Consider the following 20038-nt stretch of genomic DNA (forward strand, 5'->3'; position numbering starts at 1 on the left):
AAAGAGTTGGACTAACATGTTCCCTGCAGTAGTCAAGCCTTTAGTATGACGCTAATCATACGTCAAAACAACTCTGGATAAGGCGCTAAAAATCTACGTAAATAAATCTGATAAAGTTGCAAATCAATTGTCAATATCAATTGGCCTTTTATTTCGTTTATCTTAATTCAGTATCCTTGGTCTAAAATTAAATAGTGTTATTGACTTTCAAGCTAATGACACAACAACAACAATTGATAAGAATCTTATATCGATTATATAAAATAAGCTCTTGAGGTATCTTGATGCTAAAAACTCATCGAATCTCCGATTTCATTGCAAATTACGATCATGCTTCTAATAGGAATCCTTTTTCTAGTTGGTTCTGCTTCAGCAGGTATACATATCATTTTATTTAACTATACAATTTAACTATACTATACTATACAATATTTAACTATACCTTTTAAATATATCAACTATACATTTTATTTAATGTGTTAATGCAAGGTGACCAGACGTCCCGTTTTAGCCGGTACAGTCCCTTTTTCCAACCGTTGTCCCGTTTTTTTGTTATTCTCGAACGGGACGGCTATATGTCCCGTTTTTAAGTAAAAATGACCTAGCTGTCCCGTAATTATTATTCAAAAATAAATCGTCAGTGCAAATTCTATTCTCTTCCGTACCAACACTCGTTGCCAAGGTTCAGCCGTGTAGTACTTCTGAATTTTTAAATGGGAATTGAGTGTTCGTGGTTCAAGTGGGAATTGAGTGGGAATTCTGAGTGTTCAACTAGTTAAAAGAATTGTTGGGTAGAACTTGCAATCGGAAACCATTATTTGTTGTGTGGTACACGTAAAGTTAGGAACGGTGTGTTATCACTCTTATTGTGTATTTTGTAAATTGAGAACACTGCTGAGTCCCAAGTCAGATTCCCCCCCCCCCGTAGCCGATTCGTATGCGTCCCGTTTTCGCAAGTGAAAATTCTGGTCACCTTGTGTTAATGTGAATTTGTGAAAGAATTTATCTAATATTTTGAATGGAAACATTTGGTCTTCTTGTAAAATAGTGCATGCATTGGCGAGAGTATCAGACTGTTCCTGAAGTTCTCCTAAGTGTCAAGGTTAATAGAGTAGTAATAGTTAATAGTTAATAGTCAAGGCTAAATGTGTCGGATTAGACCTTGAGCGCCAGTGTGACAACCCAGCAAAATATTTCGTACTATCCTATGCAGAAAATAGTACTAGATCTGGGGGAAAAGTACTAAAATTGTATCTGTTCCCGTTTTACCCTATTTGTGACATTTTACGATATTAATATCTTATTAGAACGTTTACGGCACTTCTCCTTCTCTGTGAATGAGAGAGTGACCCCACTTCTTGAAAGAACTCCCAACTTACAGTCAAAATTCGTTTTATTTTTTACAGTCAAAATTCGGTACAAACCGTGCAAACCACTTACACCCTCCCAATTTTGACTTAACTCCCAAACTAAAAATCCTGGATGAATCTCTGCTTAATTGTCGTATTAGAACTCAATTAAAATTTGTAAAACCACTAAAGCAGGGATGCAAATAACCACTCTCCCGGGCGGGCGAGTTTTAATATCATTATCAAAATACCGAAGGTAAGTAAATGATTTCTATTGTGGGGTGTGGGCTAGTAACTTTTTTTTCTTGGGCTAGTAAAATTTCGTTGCTTATTTGCATTCTTGCTCTAAAGTAACACAAGTATGACAAATATAGAGGCTGTCGGGAGAAAACAAGAAATATCATAAAATGGTCTTATTGAGAATATCGAGTTTTAATTCCTTGATTGCCTACTGTTTAAACGGATCACCAAATATGTAATATTGTTTACTGTGGTCATTTATTAATTGGAGGAGGCGACCGGACGGCACGTATGTCCCATTCCGCTCTTATACATACCAATGATAAAAAAAGGAAGAAAAAAGTTACCAGGAGCAGTGAAATTTTCGTGCATTGCCAAATTTTCATGAGATTTCTTTTTTCTCTCCCAACTATATTTATGAGGAAAGAAGAGCAGGAGAAAAGTACTAGATTTGTTGGTTAACGTACTAAAACACTAAATTATTATAAAAGGTACTAGATCTAGTACGAAATTGCTAGTGGTGGTCAAACAGCGCAAGATCACAGACGGCAATAAATGATGCAAGCAAAACGAGGTTCTCATTAAAAAAAAAAAAACAAAAAAAAACAGCACAACGAATGTTAAATAGCCTTCATATTTAGTGTAAAGATTGGGGGCCTTATACAGATTTGTTCTGACGTTTGATTAGTGAAATACTAAAGAAATCGACTAACATATGTTTCCTGCAGTAGTCAGGCCTTTAGTATGACGCTAATCATGTGTCAAAACGACTCTGCATAAGGCGGTGGATTACTAGCAATTCGTTTACCAACATGAAAAGCAAAGTATTAAGAAATCTTTATAGTTAAGCGTATCTTTCTATTTCAAACTGCTGTTCTCCCTGAAAGGTTTAAGATACTATAAAAATGATTTATGACTAAGTTTCTAATGAAATAATGATCACACTGATAACTTTGTCATGGATTCCGTAACTAACTGCTCTATTGCTTGGTTAGGTTTAGGTAGTCATCGTATTAGTGAACAAATCATAAGAAAGAAAACCGTGTGATATCTAATAATTCTTTTTTCTAGGCGTTAATATTGTCACTCTAGGAGTCAAACGTTGTTTACGTCTTACTCTTAATTATTCTAACAATGGTGGATAACGGTACTAAGAGAAGTCCTACTCCATCGTAAAGGAGATTGTTAAGGAACGGTCAACGGTCTTTAGGAATATATATGTGAACATTTGGCGCATCTCAGTCACAATTCTAGGTGTTGATATTACTGCAAGACGTCCAGTTATATTTGTGTATTTCGGCGTTTCAGTTGAATAATACCTTGCTAGAATTTTGCGTATGACCTGCGTCCAACCACTCAAGATGTCATAGAAATACATCATTCACATTGCGAAACTCTTCATTTACTGCTCACTCGATTTTGATTGATTTCCCTTCCTGTTGTGTCACATTAACTGAGTTGTGCCCCGGTATTACGGGAAGTGCACTGATGTGGCACATATAGTTTCGTACCTTTCATTGAACAGGTGGCTTTGGAAACTGCTTGCCAGTAAGATAAAGCCCCGAAAGGGATTTGGTATTCATTGTGGTGAAATTGTGGTATTTCTTTCCTTCTGTCCAGGAGAACGGATTCCTTCTTACGTGATGTGGTACCCATGTTAAGCTGCAAGACCACGCATCGGGTTAAACAATAACATTGAACTCCCAAGAACCAATCAAAATCCAAGAAGACAAACATAACAATTGAAATGTCTATAGCTTAACTAGAACTGTGCAGGAGTAAAAGTGAGGGGGGACGCGGGGGTACCTCGTTCTCCACTTCCACAAAATATCTTTGACGTCCCCCTGCTTCCAAAAATTTCAATGGGCAAAGATAGGCAAGGGGGACGGCTTGACGTCATGCGTCCCCCTACCTTTTCAGATCCACTTTTACCCCTGGAGCCGTGGATAAATACGGCGTGGGATTATTCTTTCGGAAGATTATTCTTTATCTAATAAACAGTGGTTAGAAAGTGCGTCTTTTTTTCAGAACTATAAGCTGCCGAAAGTTAGTAAAGTCAGTTTTTCAGCACTCACAGCTGAAACCAAACTGAAACGATTAGGCAAATTATACACAGGCGGTAGCATAAAATCTGTCTATAGCACAAGGAAATATATTAAATAACAAGAATTTTATTTCAAAGTGTAAAGAATAGTATACAAAACGGGAAGTTGAGAATCTCTTTTTGATATCGGTTAAAAAAATGTTCACTTCATACACCTCTTTGCGCTAAACACAATTATATACGTGAGTATATAAATGCTCTTTCGTAATTTTGGAGAAAATCGAGAGAGAAAAAAATAAACCTCAAAATCGATGCTGTGCGATAACGACCCGCTCGGGAGAGTAATACTCCCGGAAGTACGTTTTTCCGCGCGCTACTCTAGACAGCTGTTTTACGCGCTATCCTAGCCAGTTGTTTTAAGTTGGTCACAAAATTTATATCATGAAGTACAAGGGGAACAAAACGACCCTATATCATTGAGTACAAGGGCACAAGTACTACAACTACTTATCTGCATAAAAATAAATAAATCACTTTTTTAAGTATTATTTTCATATTATTTTAATTTAATAAGTGTTCTAAAAATGTAAAAAAAAATAAATAAAAAACTTTCCTCGGGCGGGGTTTGAACTCGCGCCAAAAGAGGATTTTATTACTAGCATATAGCGCTAGCCCACTCGGCCACTGAGGCCGACAACAGCAAGCGTTTGTTGTTAGCTATTTGTATGCAACGTGGCAAGAAGTGGATAACGCTAACCAATCAGAACTGTGTTTCTCGTTTCTACTTCCGGGAGCATTACTCTCCCGAGCTAGTCCTGTGCGATAATCACTTATTAAGATGAAATTAATACCCACAGCAAACGTTTCATGATACCACGAGCAATATCACAGTATACAGTGTGGTTAATGAAATAGCACAACATTATGACCAACTCTTACCGTTAGACTTCAAGTTTTGTGTAATATTGTTCAAATGTAAGATATACAATCAATAGGTCATATCAAGCTAAGCTAAAAGACGTGCTTGAGGCAGGAGTAAAAGTGGATCAGAAAGGTAAGGGGACGCATATCGCCACATCGTCTCCCGTGCCTATCTTTGCCCATTGTAATTTTTTAGAAAGTGGAGGGACGCCGTAGATATTTTCTGGAAGTGGAGGAACGACGTCCCCCGCGTTCCCCCTCATTTTTACCCCTGGCTTGAGGATAAATTCTCATGTGAGAAAATCCTCAAAAACTCATTTTAATGGCGTTAAAAATACGCCATTCGTTCCCAATATGAAGTAATTGATAGATTTTATTCTAAAATATATTTTATTTTTATACTGTATATGAAACCCACTATCAAGTACCAGATAAAACCTATTGTTATTTTATTTCTGCCAATCTGACGCGCATTACTAGTTTAACATATCTAAAACCTCATTATTTTTACATTAACAAAGCTTAATTTCGAACGGTTAACTACTACTATTTAGGTAGGGGAGATCGTTGTACCTTGAGCCACTTTTCAAAATAATTGAAATGACGTCGTTCCTAACATCATATATGCAAGTTTTTCGAGGTCAATTAAATCTCCAATCTTTCTTGAATCTATCTACCTTGGAAGTAATCGCAAATCACACCTTACAAAATTTTCATAACAAAATATAAATTACTCTGCATAATGGATCATGGTACAATATGCTCATGTACCTTGGGACGGCCGTCCTGTACCTTGGGCCAAACTAAAAAGAAGGTTCAATGAAAAGAAAATAATGCATTTAACACAATAAGTTATTTATTATATTTTTCAAACAAAGTTTTCTTTGAACATAATTCATAATTTAACTTTGTTTGATGTACATAAGTCACAAACATTCTTTATAACCTTGCTGTTGAGAAACGACGTAGATACAAATCAAAAGTCACAAACATAAGTTTTCCACTCACGACCTGTATTTAACGAACTTATATTTAACACATTAATTTATTTATTATATTTTTCAAACGAAGTTTTTTCTTCGAACATTAAACAAAACAAAGTTTACCTTAGTTTGATGTACAAAAGTCACAAACATAAGTTTTCCACTCATGACCTGCTACCCCAGCACATAAATAGTGAGTCCACCGTCCACACTTAATGCACCTACACCAGTCTTGTCCACTACAATCAGTCTCTTTCGAACTGCAACAATATAGGCATTCTTCCTCTGCACTATCTTCATCATCTGTAGGCACAAGAGAAAATGTAGATTCATCTTCACTCTCAGATGATGTTGATGATTGCGTCTCCATTGCTTTTCTTCTCTTCATCATTCCTTCTGCGCTATGGTGTGTCTTATGACTAGAGCCCTTCTTGCTAAGTTTGTCAGACTTCGTTTTGAAAATATCCCCTAAATTTCTGGCCACTTTGATAGAGTTTTGATTTTTTTTCATATTCTGCTCTTTTCTTCACGCGTTTCTTCTGTTTTTGCTCCTTTATAGCCTGTTTCTCGGACGTGTCGGTCGCTATGATAGTCTTTCTTCTCTTCCTTGTAACACTGGCTTTTCCTTCTGGAGCCTTTGGAAACGGCTGGATTTCTTCTAGAGTGACAGTTTTCCTAAGTTCTTTTCTCTTGTTGGCCTCAGGTGTGCCCGATTCAATATTGTAGTCTTGTGCATTTGATGTCCCAGCAGTTGATTCATCCAAATGTTAATCTCTGGATTAACATCCAAACATCCAAACTGAAAGCTTTGTGCACAATTTTCTCATTTTCATTCTCCAGACCAATTGTAACCTCTTCTGATGGCTGCGTTTATGTAACTTGATCTGTGACGTATGAACTCAGGAAATCGTCGTCACTGAAAACACCCGTGTCTAGTGGATATATCCCTGACTTTCGAAAGCCGGATAATATGTTGATTGGTGTAAATGCCCTAGGAAATGCTATTCCCAGCGCCTCTGCAACTGTATATATATAATATGTTTTCCCTTTATTGTTATACATCCACTCATCAACAGACTGATTATAAAATGTCTTCAGTGGCCCATAAACAGAAATATCTAAAGGTTGTAACTTATGAGAAGTGTGTGGTGGGAATGTTACCATCACTACATTAGCAGCTGAAGCCTTATCTAAACATTCTGGAGAAAGATGAGTTTCATGATTGTCTAAAATTAACAAAATCCTGTTTTCGTTTGAACAGTTGACGAAGGTAAGAAAATGATCAAAAAACTTTAGAAAGATTTCTTCATTGGACCATCCTGATACACTGGCGGCTCCAATACTTCCTGGGGGACTGCCAAATAACATTCTGTCCTTGAAGTGTACCCGGGGGAAAATTAACATTGGTGGAATTGAATTTCCAAATGCGTTGACGGCCGTGATCATAGTGACCAGGTTACCTCTTTCTCCTGATGTTACACAACCGACCTGCTTGACACCTTTAGGGGCAACTATTTTGGACTGTCCTTGGGCACTGCTGAGCCCAGTTTCATCCAAGTTCCAGATCTTCTCGGGACGAATGGGACCAAATCTATTGTGAACGTCTTTGATATTGGTAAAAAAAAACATTGAAAATTATGGCGATTAAAGCTGATACCCCGACTTAGGTTAGTTGCTTCGGGTTTCCTTATCGAAAGTTTTGTGGACTGTCTTTTAAGAAACGCATGCATCCAATCTTCTCCGGCTATTTGATTTTCTTCCCATGTTGCTAGATACTTCTTCTCATTCACTTTAGCAAATTTATATGCAAGTACTCTAACACGTTTCTTGGTTAGCCCATATTGCATTTTCGCAATAGTTTGAATATAATTTACAAGACTTTCTCCTTCGGCTTCTGTATAAACTTTCTTCACTGCATAATTCACTTTATATTTGAATTTTTTCTCTTTACTGTTTTTAAATCTATGTAAATGTCAGGTAAGAGTAGAACGGCTCAAATTAAACACTTTCGATGCTTCTCAATAGGATATCTTCTTATTTGGATCATTGGAATGAATAGCTTCAAGCGCATTTCGTAAGGCAGTTGGATCCGCAGAATCTCTCTTCTTTCCAGATTTGCTACGGTGCATCTTTGTGGCAACAAGTCTTTTTGAAATTAAAATAAGAAATTATCTTGTAACCTCTTGTACCATGAACCACGATCAATTTGGTCCATGGTACACGACGTAGGTTTGGCCCAAGGTACATGAGCATCTACATTTCAACAAAGATGGCTACCTAAACGCTACAATACAGCTAAGACTCAGAACTTCACCAATATTTTACTTACCAATGGATGAGGCACCCGATGACAATATTCAAATTAATCCTAGTCTATTTATTCACAGTCGACACACATTCAACTTAACACTGAAAATTTTACTTTGACCATAGAAAATTATTTTTCTCTCCTCACATAAACAGCAGTTTCTCAAACACATCCAGACTCGCACTGGTGGACAATTGCACATCGAAGAAGACTATACTTCGGTATTGGATCACCAAAAAGCAACACCTTCCGAGATATTGGAAATGGTTCAAGGTACACTATGCTCTTGGTACAACGATCTCCCCTATTCTCTGCTCTTTCAAATTAGCTGGTTATTGGTTACAAGACTATTAGCTTTTTTCTGAGTAATACTTATTTCGATGTTTTTTTTAAAAAAATACTGTTTTTTCGAGACATTCGAGATCAGACGAGTCACTTTACGAGCAGTTTCGTCTCGTCTCGAATTTCACAAAAAGGTCACCGTAGCTCAGTGGCACAGCGCTTGCCTCTGTCGAGTGGTATCTCAGCTTGGATCCCAGCTCCCACCAAGAGAGTTTTGTGGTATAAAAACACCGTGTGTGTGGGTTTTCTCGAAGTTCTCCCGTTTCCTCCCACTTTAGTCCATCATTACCATCCATCTCAACTTCACCGTCTCCCTTACCCTCGGTGCATAACTGGGTATTATTATTATTAATCTTCTTCTTCTTATTATTATTATTATTATACAAAACATGTCTACTCGGCGCATCCCTACTTGCAACTGAAACTAGCCTCAAATTATGCTTCGTTTGGTGATATTGTGTTGCTTAGGTAGGTTGTGAATTCCATCTCGGATAAAATAGCAGAAAGTATTATCTTGTAGAAATTCATGGATGACAAGCCATTAGGCAAGATTGGAACACATCTGCACTGCACTAGCATCCCATTCCAGGAAATAAACGTATGAAATCATGACGTCACATTTGCATAATGAAATCAAGGTCAAGAGAAACTTCTTGAGTGATATGATCAACACGCTTTTGATCTTTAAAGGCGGGATAATCCCGAAGTACTAGATACATTGTGACTCTAGTAGTAGAAAAAAAGATCGAGTAACGCTTCTTGTTCAAGCATTATTGATTCTAATGCTTTCTTTATCGTCTTTAGCTTGCCCAAAGATCATTTCCCGCGCAGAATGGGGCGCCCGTCCTCCAAAGAGTGTATCATATCAGAGCGTCCCTGTGCCATACACAGTAATTCACCATGGAGCTAGTAATGCATGCTTCACCCAATCAGCCTGTACCTCTATTGTACAGTCATATCAGGATTGGCACATGGACGGCAACGGTTGGGCCGACATTGGATACAGTTTCGTCGTTGGAGAAGATGGGAACATTTACGAAGGAAGAGGCTGGAATAAAGTGGGCGCTCATGCTCCTGGTTACAACAGTCAAAGCATAGGAATTTGTGTTATTGGCAATTTTATGAGTAAGTATAATCCTTACATTCCATAGTAGTATGTAGCTATAGTTTCTGTTCGGTGAGAAATGCGTAGGCTAGTGAATTCACTGACAGTTTGTTTTAAAAATGCCTTAGAATAGTATATGTACAGTAAAATGTTGAAGTGTATATAGTGTGTGCTACTTCTCTTACGGCAGCTTATATTCCAGTCACACATACTGTTTATATTATTTCTATAGTAATAGATTTCGCGGTTATGTAAATGAATTTCTTAAACATTAATCTCTTTTTGTAAGATAATAGATTAGGGGGATCAGACGCCCAAATTTATTTATTTATTTTTGAGAGAGAAAGTCGTCCGGCGTTCGGAGAATGTCTCCCCCCCTTTTTTTTTAAAAAAAAGTCCCGTTTTTGGCTCGTAGTTACGTAGTAGACTAGTAATTTCTACAGTGGTTTGAGGAAAGACTAAATGTTTCTACAAGACATTCGGTGATCAAAAAATACAAACAACATTCAAGAGACAATAAATGCGTTTAATCGTAGTTCCTGTTAAGTGTTAAACAGTAATGTAAAAACTAAAATTGGAATAAGGGTTTAATAAATAAAAAAATTGGCTATTTTGAAAAGCTAGACTTTATCATTAGCATGACTAACTGGGCTCGGACTCCATAATTGAGAGCGAGCCCGAGTGAGCGGGAGCCCAACTGAGGGAAATGAGCCCGAGCGTAAGTGAGCGCAAGCTCAAATAAAATATATGAGCTCGAGCGCGAGTGAGCGCGAGCCCAATTGAAATTAGTGAGCGCGAGTCCAGTCGAGAGAAATGAGCCCGAGCCCAGTTAGAGAAGTGAGCACGATGCTGAGTGAGCGCGAGCGCAGTTGAGAGGAGTGAGCTCGATAGTCAGCGCGAGACAACTTGAAAGAAGTGAGCACGAGCGCAGTTGAAGGAAGTGAGCACGAGCCCAGTTGAAAGGAGTGAGCGTGAGCCCAGTTGAAAGGAGTGAGCGTGAGCCCAGTTGAAAGAAGTGAGCACAAGCCCAGTTGAGAGGATTGAGCGCGAGACCAATTGAAAGAAGTGAGCGCGAGCTCAGATGAGAGAAGTAAGCGCGAGACCAGTTAAGAGAAGTAAGCGCGAGACCAGTTGAAAGAAGTAAGCGCGAGCCCAGTTCAGAGAAGTGACCGTGATGCTGAGTGAGCGCGAGCCCAGTTGAGAGGAGTGAGCGTGCTGCTGAGTTAGCGTGAGACCAGTTGAAAGAAGTGAGCGCGAGACCAGTTGAGAGAAGTGAATACTAGCCCGAGCAAGCCCAGTTCAAAATGGCCATCTATGGTTTGGTGAGTGTTTCGGTTTTTAAATTTTTTTTTTTCTAAATCTGGGCACCCTATGATAGATGTTACTAGTGAAATGTACCCTACATTTTGTGCAATAATTTTCTCAATATGCACCTTAATAATAATACTAGTTGAGTCTATAGAAAACAGTCCTTAGTTGCACTCCCCTACTCCATCAGAATAAATAGTAAATACAGGATTATACTCGTGATCTAAATAATGAATTCGTTGTTAACGTCCTAAATGTTCCAAGATTAGCAAAACATAAAAAAAATAAAATAAAAAAAATACACAACAGTCCTGGACATGACCTACCTTAACTGCATGAAAATAATTTCAGTAACAAGTAACTGTAAAACTTAAGCGTACTTAAGCGTTGGAAGTTCGAAGAAAGAAGGAATAGCTGAAGTCACTCCCTCGAACACGGAGAATGTTTATGGAAAATACTTGAACCCTTCACTTCCCTCCGATATTCATTACAATGTAAGTATAGTAATAAAAATATGTAATGTCACTCACCTCTCACCTAATTTCACCTCACCTCTCAGGCCCTTTTCATCTCATCTAACACCCTATTTTTCACTCCACCTTCAACCCCCTTTCTATCCAACCTACCACTCCCTTTCTACTCACCAGCTCACTTTCACCCATCACCTCCATGTCGAGGAGTATAACTTGAACCTAAACGGTATCGGGGTCTGTTACTATTCATCTCAACGATTTCTACAATTATGGTTTGAACACTAATATTAGCCGTTTCCAATTATTTTAACATATCATCCCTTCCCATGCCCACACTACATCCTCCAATGGAGGATGAATTTAGACTTAAATACCATCGGAAGCGTCATTACTCTTCACAGCGACCTCGAAAAGTATGACTTGAACACTAATATAAGTCGTTTTCGAATTTTTTAAATGTCAACAATTCCCACTGCACCCTTCACCTCTTAGATGGAGGGATGAATTTTGACTTTTATAATATTGAGAGCATCACTATCCATCTCAACTATCCCGAAAACTATAGATTGGATACCGATATCGATCCTTTTCGATCATTTTTATATATCACCACACAATCTTTCGCATAAATTACGACCTTCCGCAGCCCCTTAAAACGGAAATTTTAAAAACCGTGGAACATGATCAGGTATCATTCTAATTGGTTCAGTGGTTATTGCTCATGCGATCAGACAGAAACTTCCATTTACGTTTATTATATTGTGAAGATATGTGTATTTGAACACATAATGAAGCATTTTATTTCGGACTTTGGGACATTTTATTTTAAAATTCAATGCAGTAAAAAGCATAATCGTTTATTTAAAGTTGAATCACTTTTCTTTTTTTTCTAAGTTCATTTACTTTTCTTACAAGGAAGTTTTGTTACTGTTTGTTAATTCCTTCAACACATGTAATTTCTTAATCAATAAAAACGACACATTGTTTCCCTATCAGCATTCCTATCACCACCTCACCTTTGGTTAATTTATGAGCACTCACTTTTCATCGAAACTGAAGAATTAGTCAACGACCCAGGATATTAACCCGGAAGAGACATCGAACAAAAACCATTGAGAGACTTTTGGGAAGAGGTAGTCCGGATCGTATGAGAGACGAGTCAACATGTAGGAGCACGAGCTACAATTCCGAGTTAAGAGAAGTTTACCTTGCTCTAATCTAGAGAGCACTTTGTCTTAGCTGACGTTATAGCTATCAGCTACGATGGATAATTCGTTAAAGAGCAATTTCGATTTTGATTAAAATTGCTGTATTCGCAACGTTAGTTTCCCTGCCCGGGTTTCGCAGACCCTTAACTCACGACTACCTGGACGCCCAGTAGACCAGAGAGAAGGATGGACGGACATCAATCCACTGGAAGAATCACCGAGGAGGAAACACCGAGATTTACAAATAAGTGCGAGTAGATTAACCAATCCTAAAAGTTACTCCCTTCTCACCCTTTTCAGCCCCTTCGACATCACAATCTGTTTATTTTGTATATGCTCAATTTTATTTGTACGCAATCCAGGTCAGGTCCTGTACTTTATGCTCTACCAAATTCAATGTTTACAAAAATCCTGGGCGCAACTTGTCAGTTCTGACATTCCCAATTACACCATTACTTAGTGCGTTACCTGAGCTTTCAGACTGACAAGGGGCGACTGCACATGGCGGAGATGTGGTTTTAACTGTTAATCTTGTGTGGATGCACACATATTTGTAACCCTCGATTTTTCTCATCTAGCTGAAGATAATTAAGATTTATTTTTGCATTAGTTAAATATAGATAACTTTTTTGTCATGTGAATTATTTGCTTATTAAGTCAGAAATTCTGACAATCTCCTTCTCCTTTAAAGGAAAACAGCAACAACAACAACAACAAAACATTTTAATACTTTAGCTTCAATATAGATCTCAGAGATCCACAGAAGTTTTACATTTGTACGATTTGTTGAACAATATCGCACATAGTCTGTAAGTTTGTATGTACTGTACTTGGTATATACTGTACAAAACTCGTAAACACATCATCTATTGCAAACCCACCTTAACGCAATTCTTATTCTGCCTGGAATCCTGGACATACTATTAAGATAAAATATTGGTATTCACTGTTAAGAAGTCTATAAGGATTTCACTTCTTTCAGTTTAGAACTTTCAGTAAGTATCCTTTGTATGCAACGCGCGTGCTTCGGATCTTATGCCCAATGGGGATACTTACTTACCATAGATAAAATCCCGAGCGGTGTTTAGAATCGGACTTAGATCTGTATTCATATAGATTTAGTGTTGTAAAGAGACATTAATTCCAATCAACTTTAAAACTTTCAAAATAATGAGACAATGAAGAATAATCAAAATCTTGATTTCGTAATAGTCTAGAACTGACATTTCCAGCTGGTTGTTGTATGACGTAGAAGCAGGTTTTTAATTTTACGATCAGAGAAGGGACAGGCATAACAGATGAAGCAAAGGAGGGGAAATGAGAAGATAATGGAATGGAATAAAACAAGTGTTGCCACTGTACAAATAGTCATAGATCCACGAGCATCTGGAAAATACATCGAGTACGTCACCAATGTCCTTGTTTGCCTGTCACATTATTTGACTGTAATGTCAACGCTATGTTTCCTGTCGGGTTCTTGTTCTCTCTGTGTGGCATGGTAAGAATGGAAACAAGAAATAGTGACGTCACACAGCATCCACTTGGAAGTGACTGTTCTATTGTTTTGTCTGTATATTTATTGGAGTTTAGTGTCTCTTTCTAACATAGAGGCTATATGAGACGTGGACCTACAGATTATTATGATGGAAACTGAAGAACCTTCGTAATTCGTTTAATGCTCTCCCACTGGGAATCGAATCCAGAGTGCACCGCGCTAGCCACTAGTCCAGCGGGAGGTCAAATCACAGAGTGATGTACAGAGTGATCACAAAGTGCTGTGTCCACATATGCATAGATGATATAATTGTATTAATGTAGAATCATGGGAGAGGAAAAAATTGAGGTAGTATGACTATTCTGTGCTATTTATTCCAGAGTGTCTATGTGTACACCAATGTTTTCATAACAGAGTATGATTCTCCTCCATGCACAATGTGAAATTCTCCTCAACATTGCTGGCATGATGGAAGTACGAACAGCATCTTTATGTTCATCAACTGTCTCGTAACGTATGGCAGCAATCTTCTGTTTTATGAACCCTCAATAATACATTGTCGCAAGATGACAGATCAGGACTTCGGGATGGCCACTCCGAAGGTGCAAGGAAAATGACAGAACCACGTCCAATCCGTTTATCAAGAAATACCTCATTGAGATATTCCCTAACGGCAATAGCTTAATGGACTGGTGCTACATCCTGCTGGAACAATACACGATGGAGCAGTCCCCAATCTTGCAGATATAAAATAAACTAATCACGTAACATGATGAGATACACAATATGATACATAGCACCGTCAAAGAAATGGACCTACGAAGTGGATTGCAGACATTGCCGTCCAGATCACGACATATGGTAGGTTGTGTTCAAGTACTTCATAAAACTGTGTGTTTTCTTAATTCCAGAAATAAACGTTTCTGGCTTTTGCACTGTAGTATGTTGCACACTCGTCCGATAAAAACATTCCCCTCCTTGAAGGAAGAGTTCTAAAGACATCGAGTATTCGCTCACATGCCTGCTGACGTTTTTTCATGTTACTATCACTCAATTCGTTTACAAACGAAGATTTAAATGCCTTTAATTGCAAACCCTTCTTCAGATGTTTTTGTAATGTCGAGTATGGAACACGCAATTCCCGTGACCGCTTACGAATGGACATTTTTGGCGAACGATTGACAGACATACAGCCTCCACACACATTTCCAATCGTGTTAGTGGTCGTCCTGAGCGGGACTTACCTTTTATGCAACCAGTTGCAAAGAGCTTTTTCTCCCATCGTTAAATTGTTGGTTTTGGAGGGGGAAGGTTTCTAAAATCTTACAGTGAAATCATGCTGAATATCTTTCATTGATATTCGTGCATGGGGTCGTTAGTGAGCCCACGTGCTCATTACGATCAGTTCCTCCATTTGTAAGTGGACTCATTAGCCATGATTTAGATGTATATCAATACCTACAACAATAAGAAGCAACAATTCATTAACATCTAAGTAAAATGAAATCTTTAAGTTTTACGTACCACGCTTATGTCGGTTAGGCTAAAGGAGACGGTGATGATGAGAGATGAGTGAAATGGGGGAATGAAGAAAGTGGGAGGAAACGGGAGAACCCCGAGAAAACCCACGAACACGGTGTTTGTCCACCACAAAGTCCACACGGCGCGAGCTGGGATCGAACCAGGGACTCCAAGCACCGGAGGTGAACGCTCTAACACTGAGCCACCGCGCCCCCTTAACATCTAAGTAATACATTAGAGAGTAATGGGTAGTGATGAGCAAATGCAAGACCAAGACCAAGACCGGGGTGGTCTTGGTCTTGGCCTTGCACATCCAGTCTTGGTCTTGGTCTTGCACTCGAATCCTTGTTCAATACTACATTTCTCCTTAGTTTTGTAAGAACACCACCACTAATATGCTTTGAAATGAAATGAAGTATCTAGTTTTACGTCCCACGATTATGCCAGTAAGGCTTCTTTCACATTATCCAGTTATTTGCCGGATCCGTTTCCGGCAGTTTGCCGGATGAGAAGTGTACCCTTTCATATTATCCGGCGCTTTGCCGTGAATGAAAAATATGCGAGCAGGGTTACTGTGCAACTGAAGAAACAATACCTTGTGACTTTTGTCGTGTTGTGGTAGTTTCAATGGACAGACGCAAAAAGTGTTTTCTACTCGCCTTGTTAAGACAGACAGAAAAAAAAGTCAGAGACATATATGGGTTCACCTTTTTCTTTCTTTCTTTCTTTCTTTTTTCTTTTTTTTCTTTTTCTTTTTTTTTTTTTTACAGAAGTGGTATCTTGAAGGAGATTTTTCTATACTGTTTCCACAATCGATAGACTTGAGCAAAATAGCGGCCAGGTTCTGGGTATTTAAAATACGATCCCGATATTCACCTGTTGTGACTGGGAAAACCAGGATAAAGTCCTTTCAGGATAGTCGGTGGTTGAGATCTATCCCAGAATTCAGTGGCGGATCTAGAAGGTAAAAACTGGGAGGCTAACAGATCCCAGACTATGAGAAGTATATCATGAGTTTACTATAAAGTTTCAAAAATATATAAATAATAGCTTAAATTATTTTCGTCACCCTGAAAGCCTAGGCCCCCCGGCCCCGGGCTAGATCCGCCACTGCTAGAATCCCAAGTCAACACAACCACTGAGCCCAAGGCTGATCTGTAGGTATTATTAATTATTATTATTATTAATTATTATTATTATTATTATTATTATTATTATTATTATTATTATTATTATTATTATTATTATTATTATTATTATTATTATTATTATAGCATTTCGGGTTTATTCTTTTCTTTTAAGCGTTCCGACTATTGATTCAAGTCTCTTTAAAGTACTGATCTAGTCCCTGTACTCAAAGAACTATTCAAGAAATTACAACCATAGAAGTGTTAAAGATAATTATTAAATATATAAGGTACGGTATATTTATCAAATATCACATCATGAATTCTCTCTTGCTTTGCGAAAGTACATAAAGGTATTATTACTAAATATATAATATTGCTGAAATATTTGATAGTGTATATTTCAATTTTGGGGCACCACAAATTTATAGAATTACAAGCTCATTTGCCCAGTGCTACCCGGACATTTATTTCATAATCTTCTATTACATAGAAAAAAATAATTTATATTGATTTGGACTCTTTAATCAACGACCTATGGATTCGACACTTCGGTAGTATCGGTCGTTTTCGATTGTTTTTACATGTGATCTATTCCCATATATTGTATGTAAAAGGTTTGGTTAAAATTACTCCAGGTGTACTGGGCTGGAACATAACCACATACACAAACACGCTCCACACACACACACACACACACACACACACACATATATATATATATATATATATATATATATATATATATATATATATATATATATATATATACGTATAATACACGCATCCATATTATCGCAGCCACTCTCTACTCTTTCTGGCAACACTTCCTTCCTCCCCAACACCCGTCCGGCAGTTTGCCGCGTATATGTGAAGAGCTTCATTGCTTGTAATGTCCCGCTTGGCTATACACGGCAATCTGCCGCGCCGGATTCTAGCAGGAAGATCCGGCTGTTTTTGCTCGCCGGATAAATGTCCGGCGACCGCCACACATATGTGAAAAGCTCCATTGCTTGCAATGTCTTTCTACCTTGTCCGGCAATTCGCCGGAAACGGCGGAAAGGACGGTTAGGCTAAAGGAGACGGTAATTATGAGAAATGAATGAAATGGTGGAATGAAGAAAGTGGGAGGAAACGGCAGAACCCCGAGAAAATCCACGCACACAGTGTTTGTCCACCAAAAAAGCTCACATGGCGCAAGATGACACCTGTGTGCTTTGAAAACGAGCAATATCTACAGAAAACCCGAACAACCAGAAAACGACATACTGTAGCTATATGCTACAGGGGCAGATCGACTCACACGGATTGCATAAACTACTAAGAACACATTCACTCCAGCAGCATTTTTAATGAAGCCAAGAAATCCTTCTCCTTCTCGATTACATTATATATATATATATATATATATATATATATATATATATATATATATATATATATATATATATATATATATATAAATCAAGTAGTGTCGGTACTTGTGCAAGATTCTTGCGCAAGAGTCTTGGTCTTGGTCTTGCATGCAAGACTCTTGCAAAAACTGCAAGACCAAGACTCTTGCGCTCATCAGTAGTAATGAATTTAGATGTATATCAGCACCTGCAACAATTAGGAACAAAAATTCATTAACTTTTATGTAATATATAAAGGGTAACGGGATTTTGAGATTACTCTAGAGCGTTTATGAACTGTATCATAAAACTGACTGAATATTTTTTTTAAGCAATAAGCAATATATCTCTTTATTCTAATTGTTAGATTGATAAATTATAACTGTTACATTATTGTTTCGTTATTCTCCCATATGGTCAAATTATGTTTATTTATTTGGCGCGCATGGTCTCAGTATTGCTTCCCGATAGAGACACTGAATTTGTGATTTCGATTTAACACCATAAGGCTTAGAAAGGCAAACATTGCGGCAGCGAGAGCTGATATATGGAACACAACTCACTCAACTAAAAACATTATATGCATTCCACAGCCCTTCATGGACTCTAGTTTTTCATTATTTTGAAATTTGTGAAAGTGAAATCATTTACAGACCTACGTTAACGTAGCAACTTGAATTTCTTAATTGGGTTTCTTTATAATGTATTTTCAGATGTAGTTCCAAACTCAGCAGCTTTGAATGCAGTAAAGGCGTTAATTCAATGTGGCGTGGATCAAGGTTACGTTAAGTCAAATTACAAGTTAATAGGACATCGACAAGCTCTTTCTACAGAATGCCCAGGAGACGCGTTTTATAAGGAAATCCAGACATGGCCTCATTGGACAGCTAATCCTTGAATCAGGAGTCATGTTTTAGAAGAATTTCACAATTTTACTGCATCGGGCTGCTAACCGCTCGACTTGATGTACAAAAACATTATCATTGTACCAGTAGCTCTACAGTTTAGAAATGAATAAAAGATAATTTAAATTGCATGGTTAATTTTCGTACATTTCTTTTATATCCTATTTGAGAATGAGAAAGATAAATAGTTACCTTTGTATTTTCTCCCAGAACACTTCTTATAATAGCGCATTCAAGTATCTCCTAGTTATGTCTAGATTTATTTTAGCATGAAGAGTAGAGATAGCCATGTTTTACTTATATACGTGCTGTGACTGAAAAATTTTGAGACAGGACCAGCCACTGTTCATAGGAGAGGGCTAGTTCGCTCGCAGGCACTGAGGGATTTACAAAAAAAAAAAAAAAAAAAAAAAAACTTTGAGTTTTACGTCCCATGGTTATGCCGGGTAGGCTAAAGGAGACGGTGATGATGAGAAATGAGTGAAATGGTGGAATGAAGAAAGTGGAAGGAAACGGGAGAACCCCGAGGAAACACACGCACACGGTGTTTGTCCACCACAAAGTTCACTTGGTGGTAGCAGGGTTTGAACCCGGGACCCCATGCACCAGAGGTGAACGCTCTACCACTGTCACCGCGGCCCCTACTGCGGGAGTTACGTATGAACTAAACAAGCTATAGCTTAGCTTTGAATCGTGTACTGGATGTTCTCTTCTACATAGGAGATTTATATAGGAATTCATATAGGCATATCTTCAAACGTTGAGAACACTGTACATAATGACTTCACAGGTATGATTCTACTCATAATTACGAGTAGATTTTGTACATATTAAAATTTGTGTTCCATGCCATTTAACAAAACTTCATTTTTTGCTCAGTTGGCAACACTGCATTACATATGATGTTATTGAGTATGTCTGTAGGTACAATATTTGCTTACTATACTGTTGTGTAAATGTCATTTTGATTACTTTAATCATTTTGAAGTTCTTTCTGTGTCAGTGTACCTTTTGCATTGCTATCTTCACATCATTCTAGATTCTTTTTTCCTCTGTATCTACCGTAAAACTTTGGATTTTTCACTTTTCTTCACTCCTCTATCGATTGCACGTTGTTTGATTGGGCAACGCTACTATCAATATAAGATGTTCCCTTGTCAGCATAATACTAGCTAACAAGATTTTCTAGGAGCAGGAAATATACATAATGAGTCATCAATATGAGTGAAACCAGTACTAACTGTCAAACTTTAGTATCAAATCGTTTCTTTGTTACCGGCAAAGTTCATACTAGTGAGGAATGACTTAGCCATAT

The 20038-nt window shown here is 37.9% G+C and overlaps 1 protein-coding gene across 1 annotated transcript; it reads left to right on the forward strand.

The window, feature by feature from the left end:
* Positions 1–312: 312 nt before the first annotated feature.
* On the forward strand, positions 313–18832 carry LOC145672158 (peptidoglycan-recognition protein SC2-like). Its single transcript, XM_081741498.1, has 3 exons — positions 313–376; positions 8992–9312; positions 18532–18832. Exons 1-3 carry the CDS (start codon positions 331–333, stop codon positions 18714–18716), a joined length of 552 nt encoding a protein of 183 aa, XP_081597624.1. The 5' UTR covers positions 313–330; the 3' UTR covers positions 18717–18832.
* The last annotated feature ends 1206 nt before the right edge of the window (positions 18833–20038 follow it).

Source organism: Thermobia domestica, chromosome 15, assembly GCF_964235325.1.
Source record: "Thermobia domestica chromosome 15, izTheDome1.hap1.1, whole genome shotgun sequence".
Lineage (NCBI taxonomy): Eukaryota > Metazoa > Arthropoda > Insecta > Zygentoma > Lepismatidae > Thermobia > Thermobia domestica.

Excerpts from the sequence above, each read along its gene's own strand:
- LOC145672158 (XM_081741498.1), top strand. The coding sequence starts at position 331 with ATGCTTCTAATAGGAATCCTTTTTCTAGTTGGTTCTGCTTCAGCAG. Across the intron at positions 377-8,991 it reads AGTTGGTTCTGCTTCAGCAG|CTTGCCCAAAGATCATTTCC; the intron begins GTATACATATCA and ends TATCGTCTTTAG. Across the intron at positions 9,313-18,531 it reads TGTTATTGGCAATTTTATGA|ATGTAGTTCCAAACTCAGCA; the intron begins GTAAGTATAATC and ends ATGTATTTTCAG.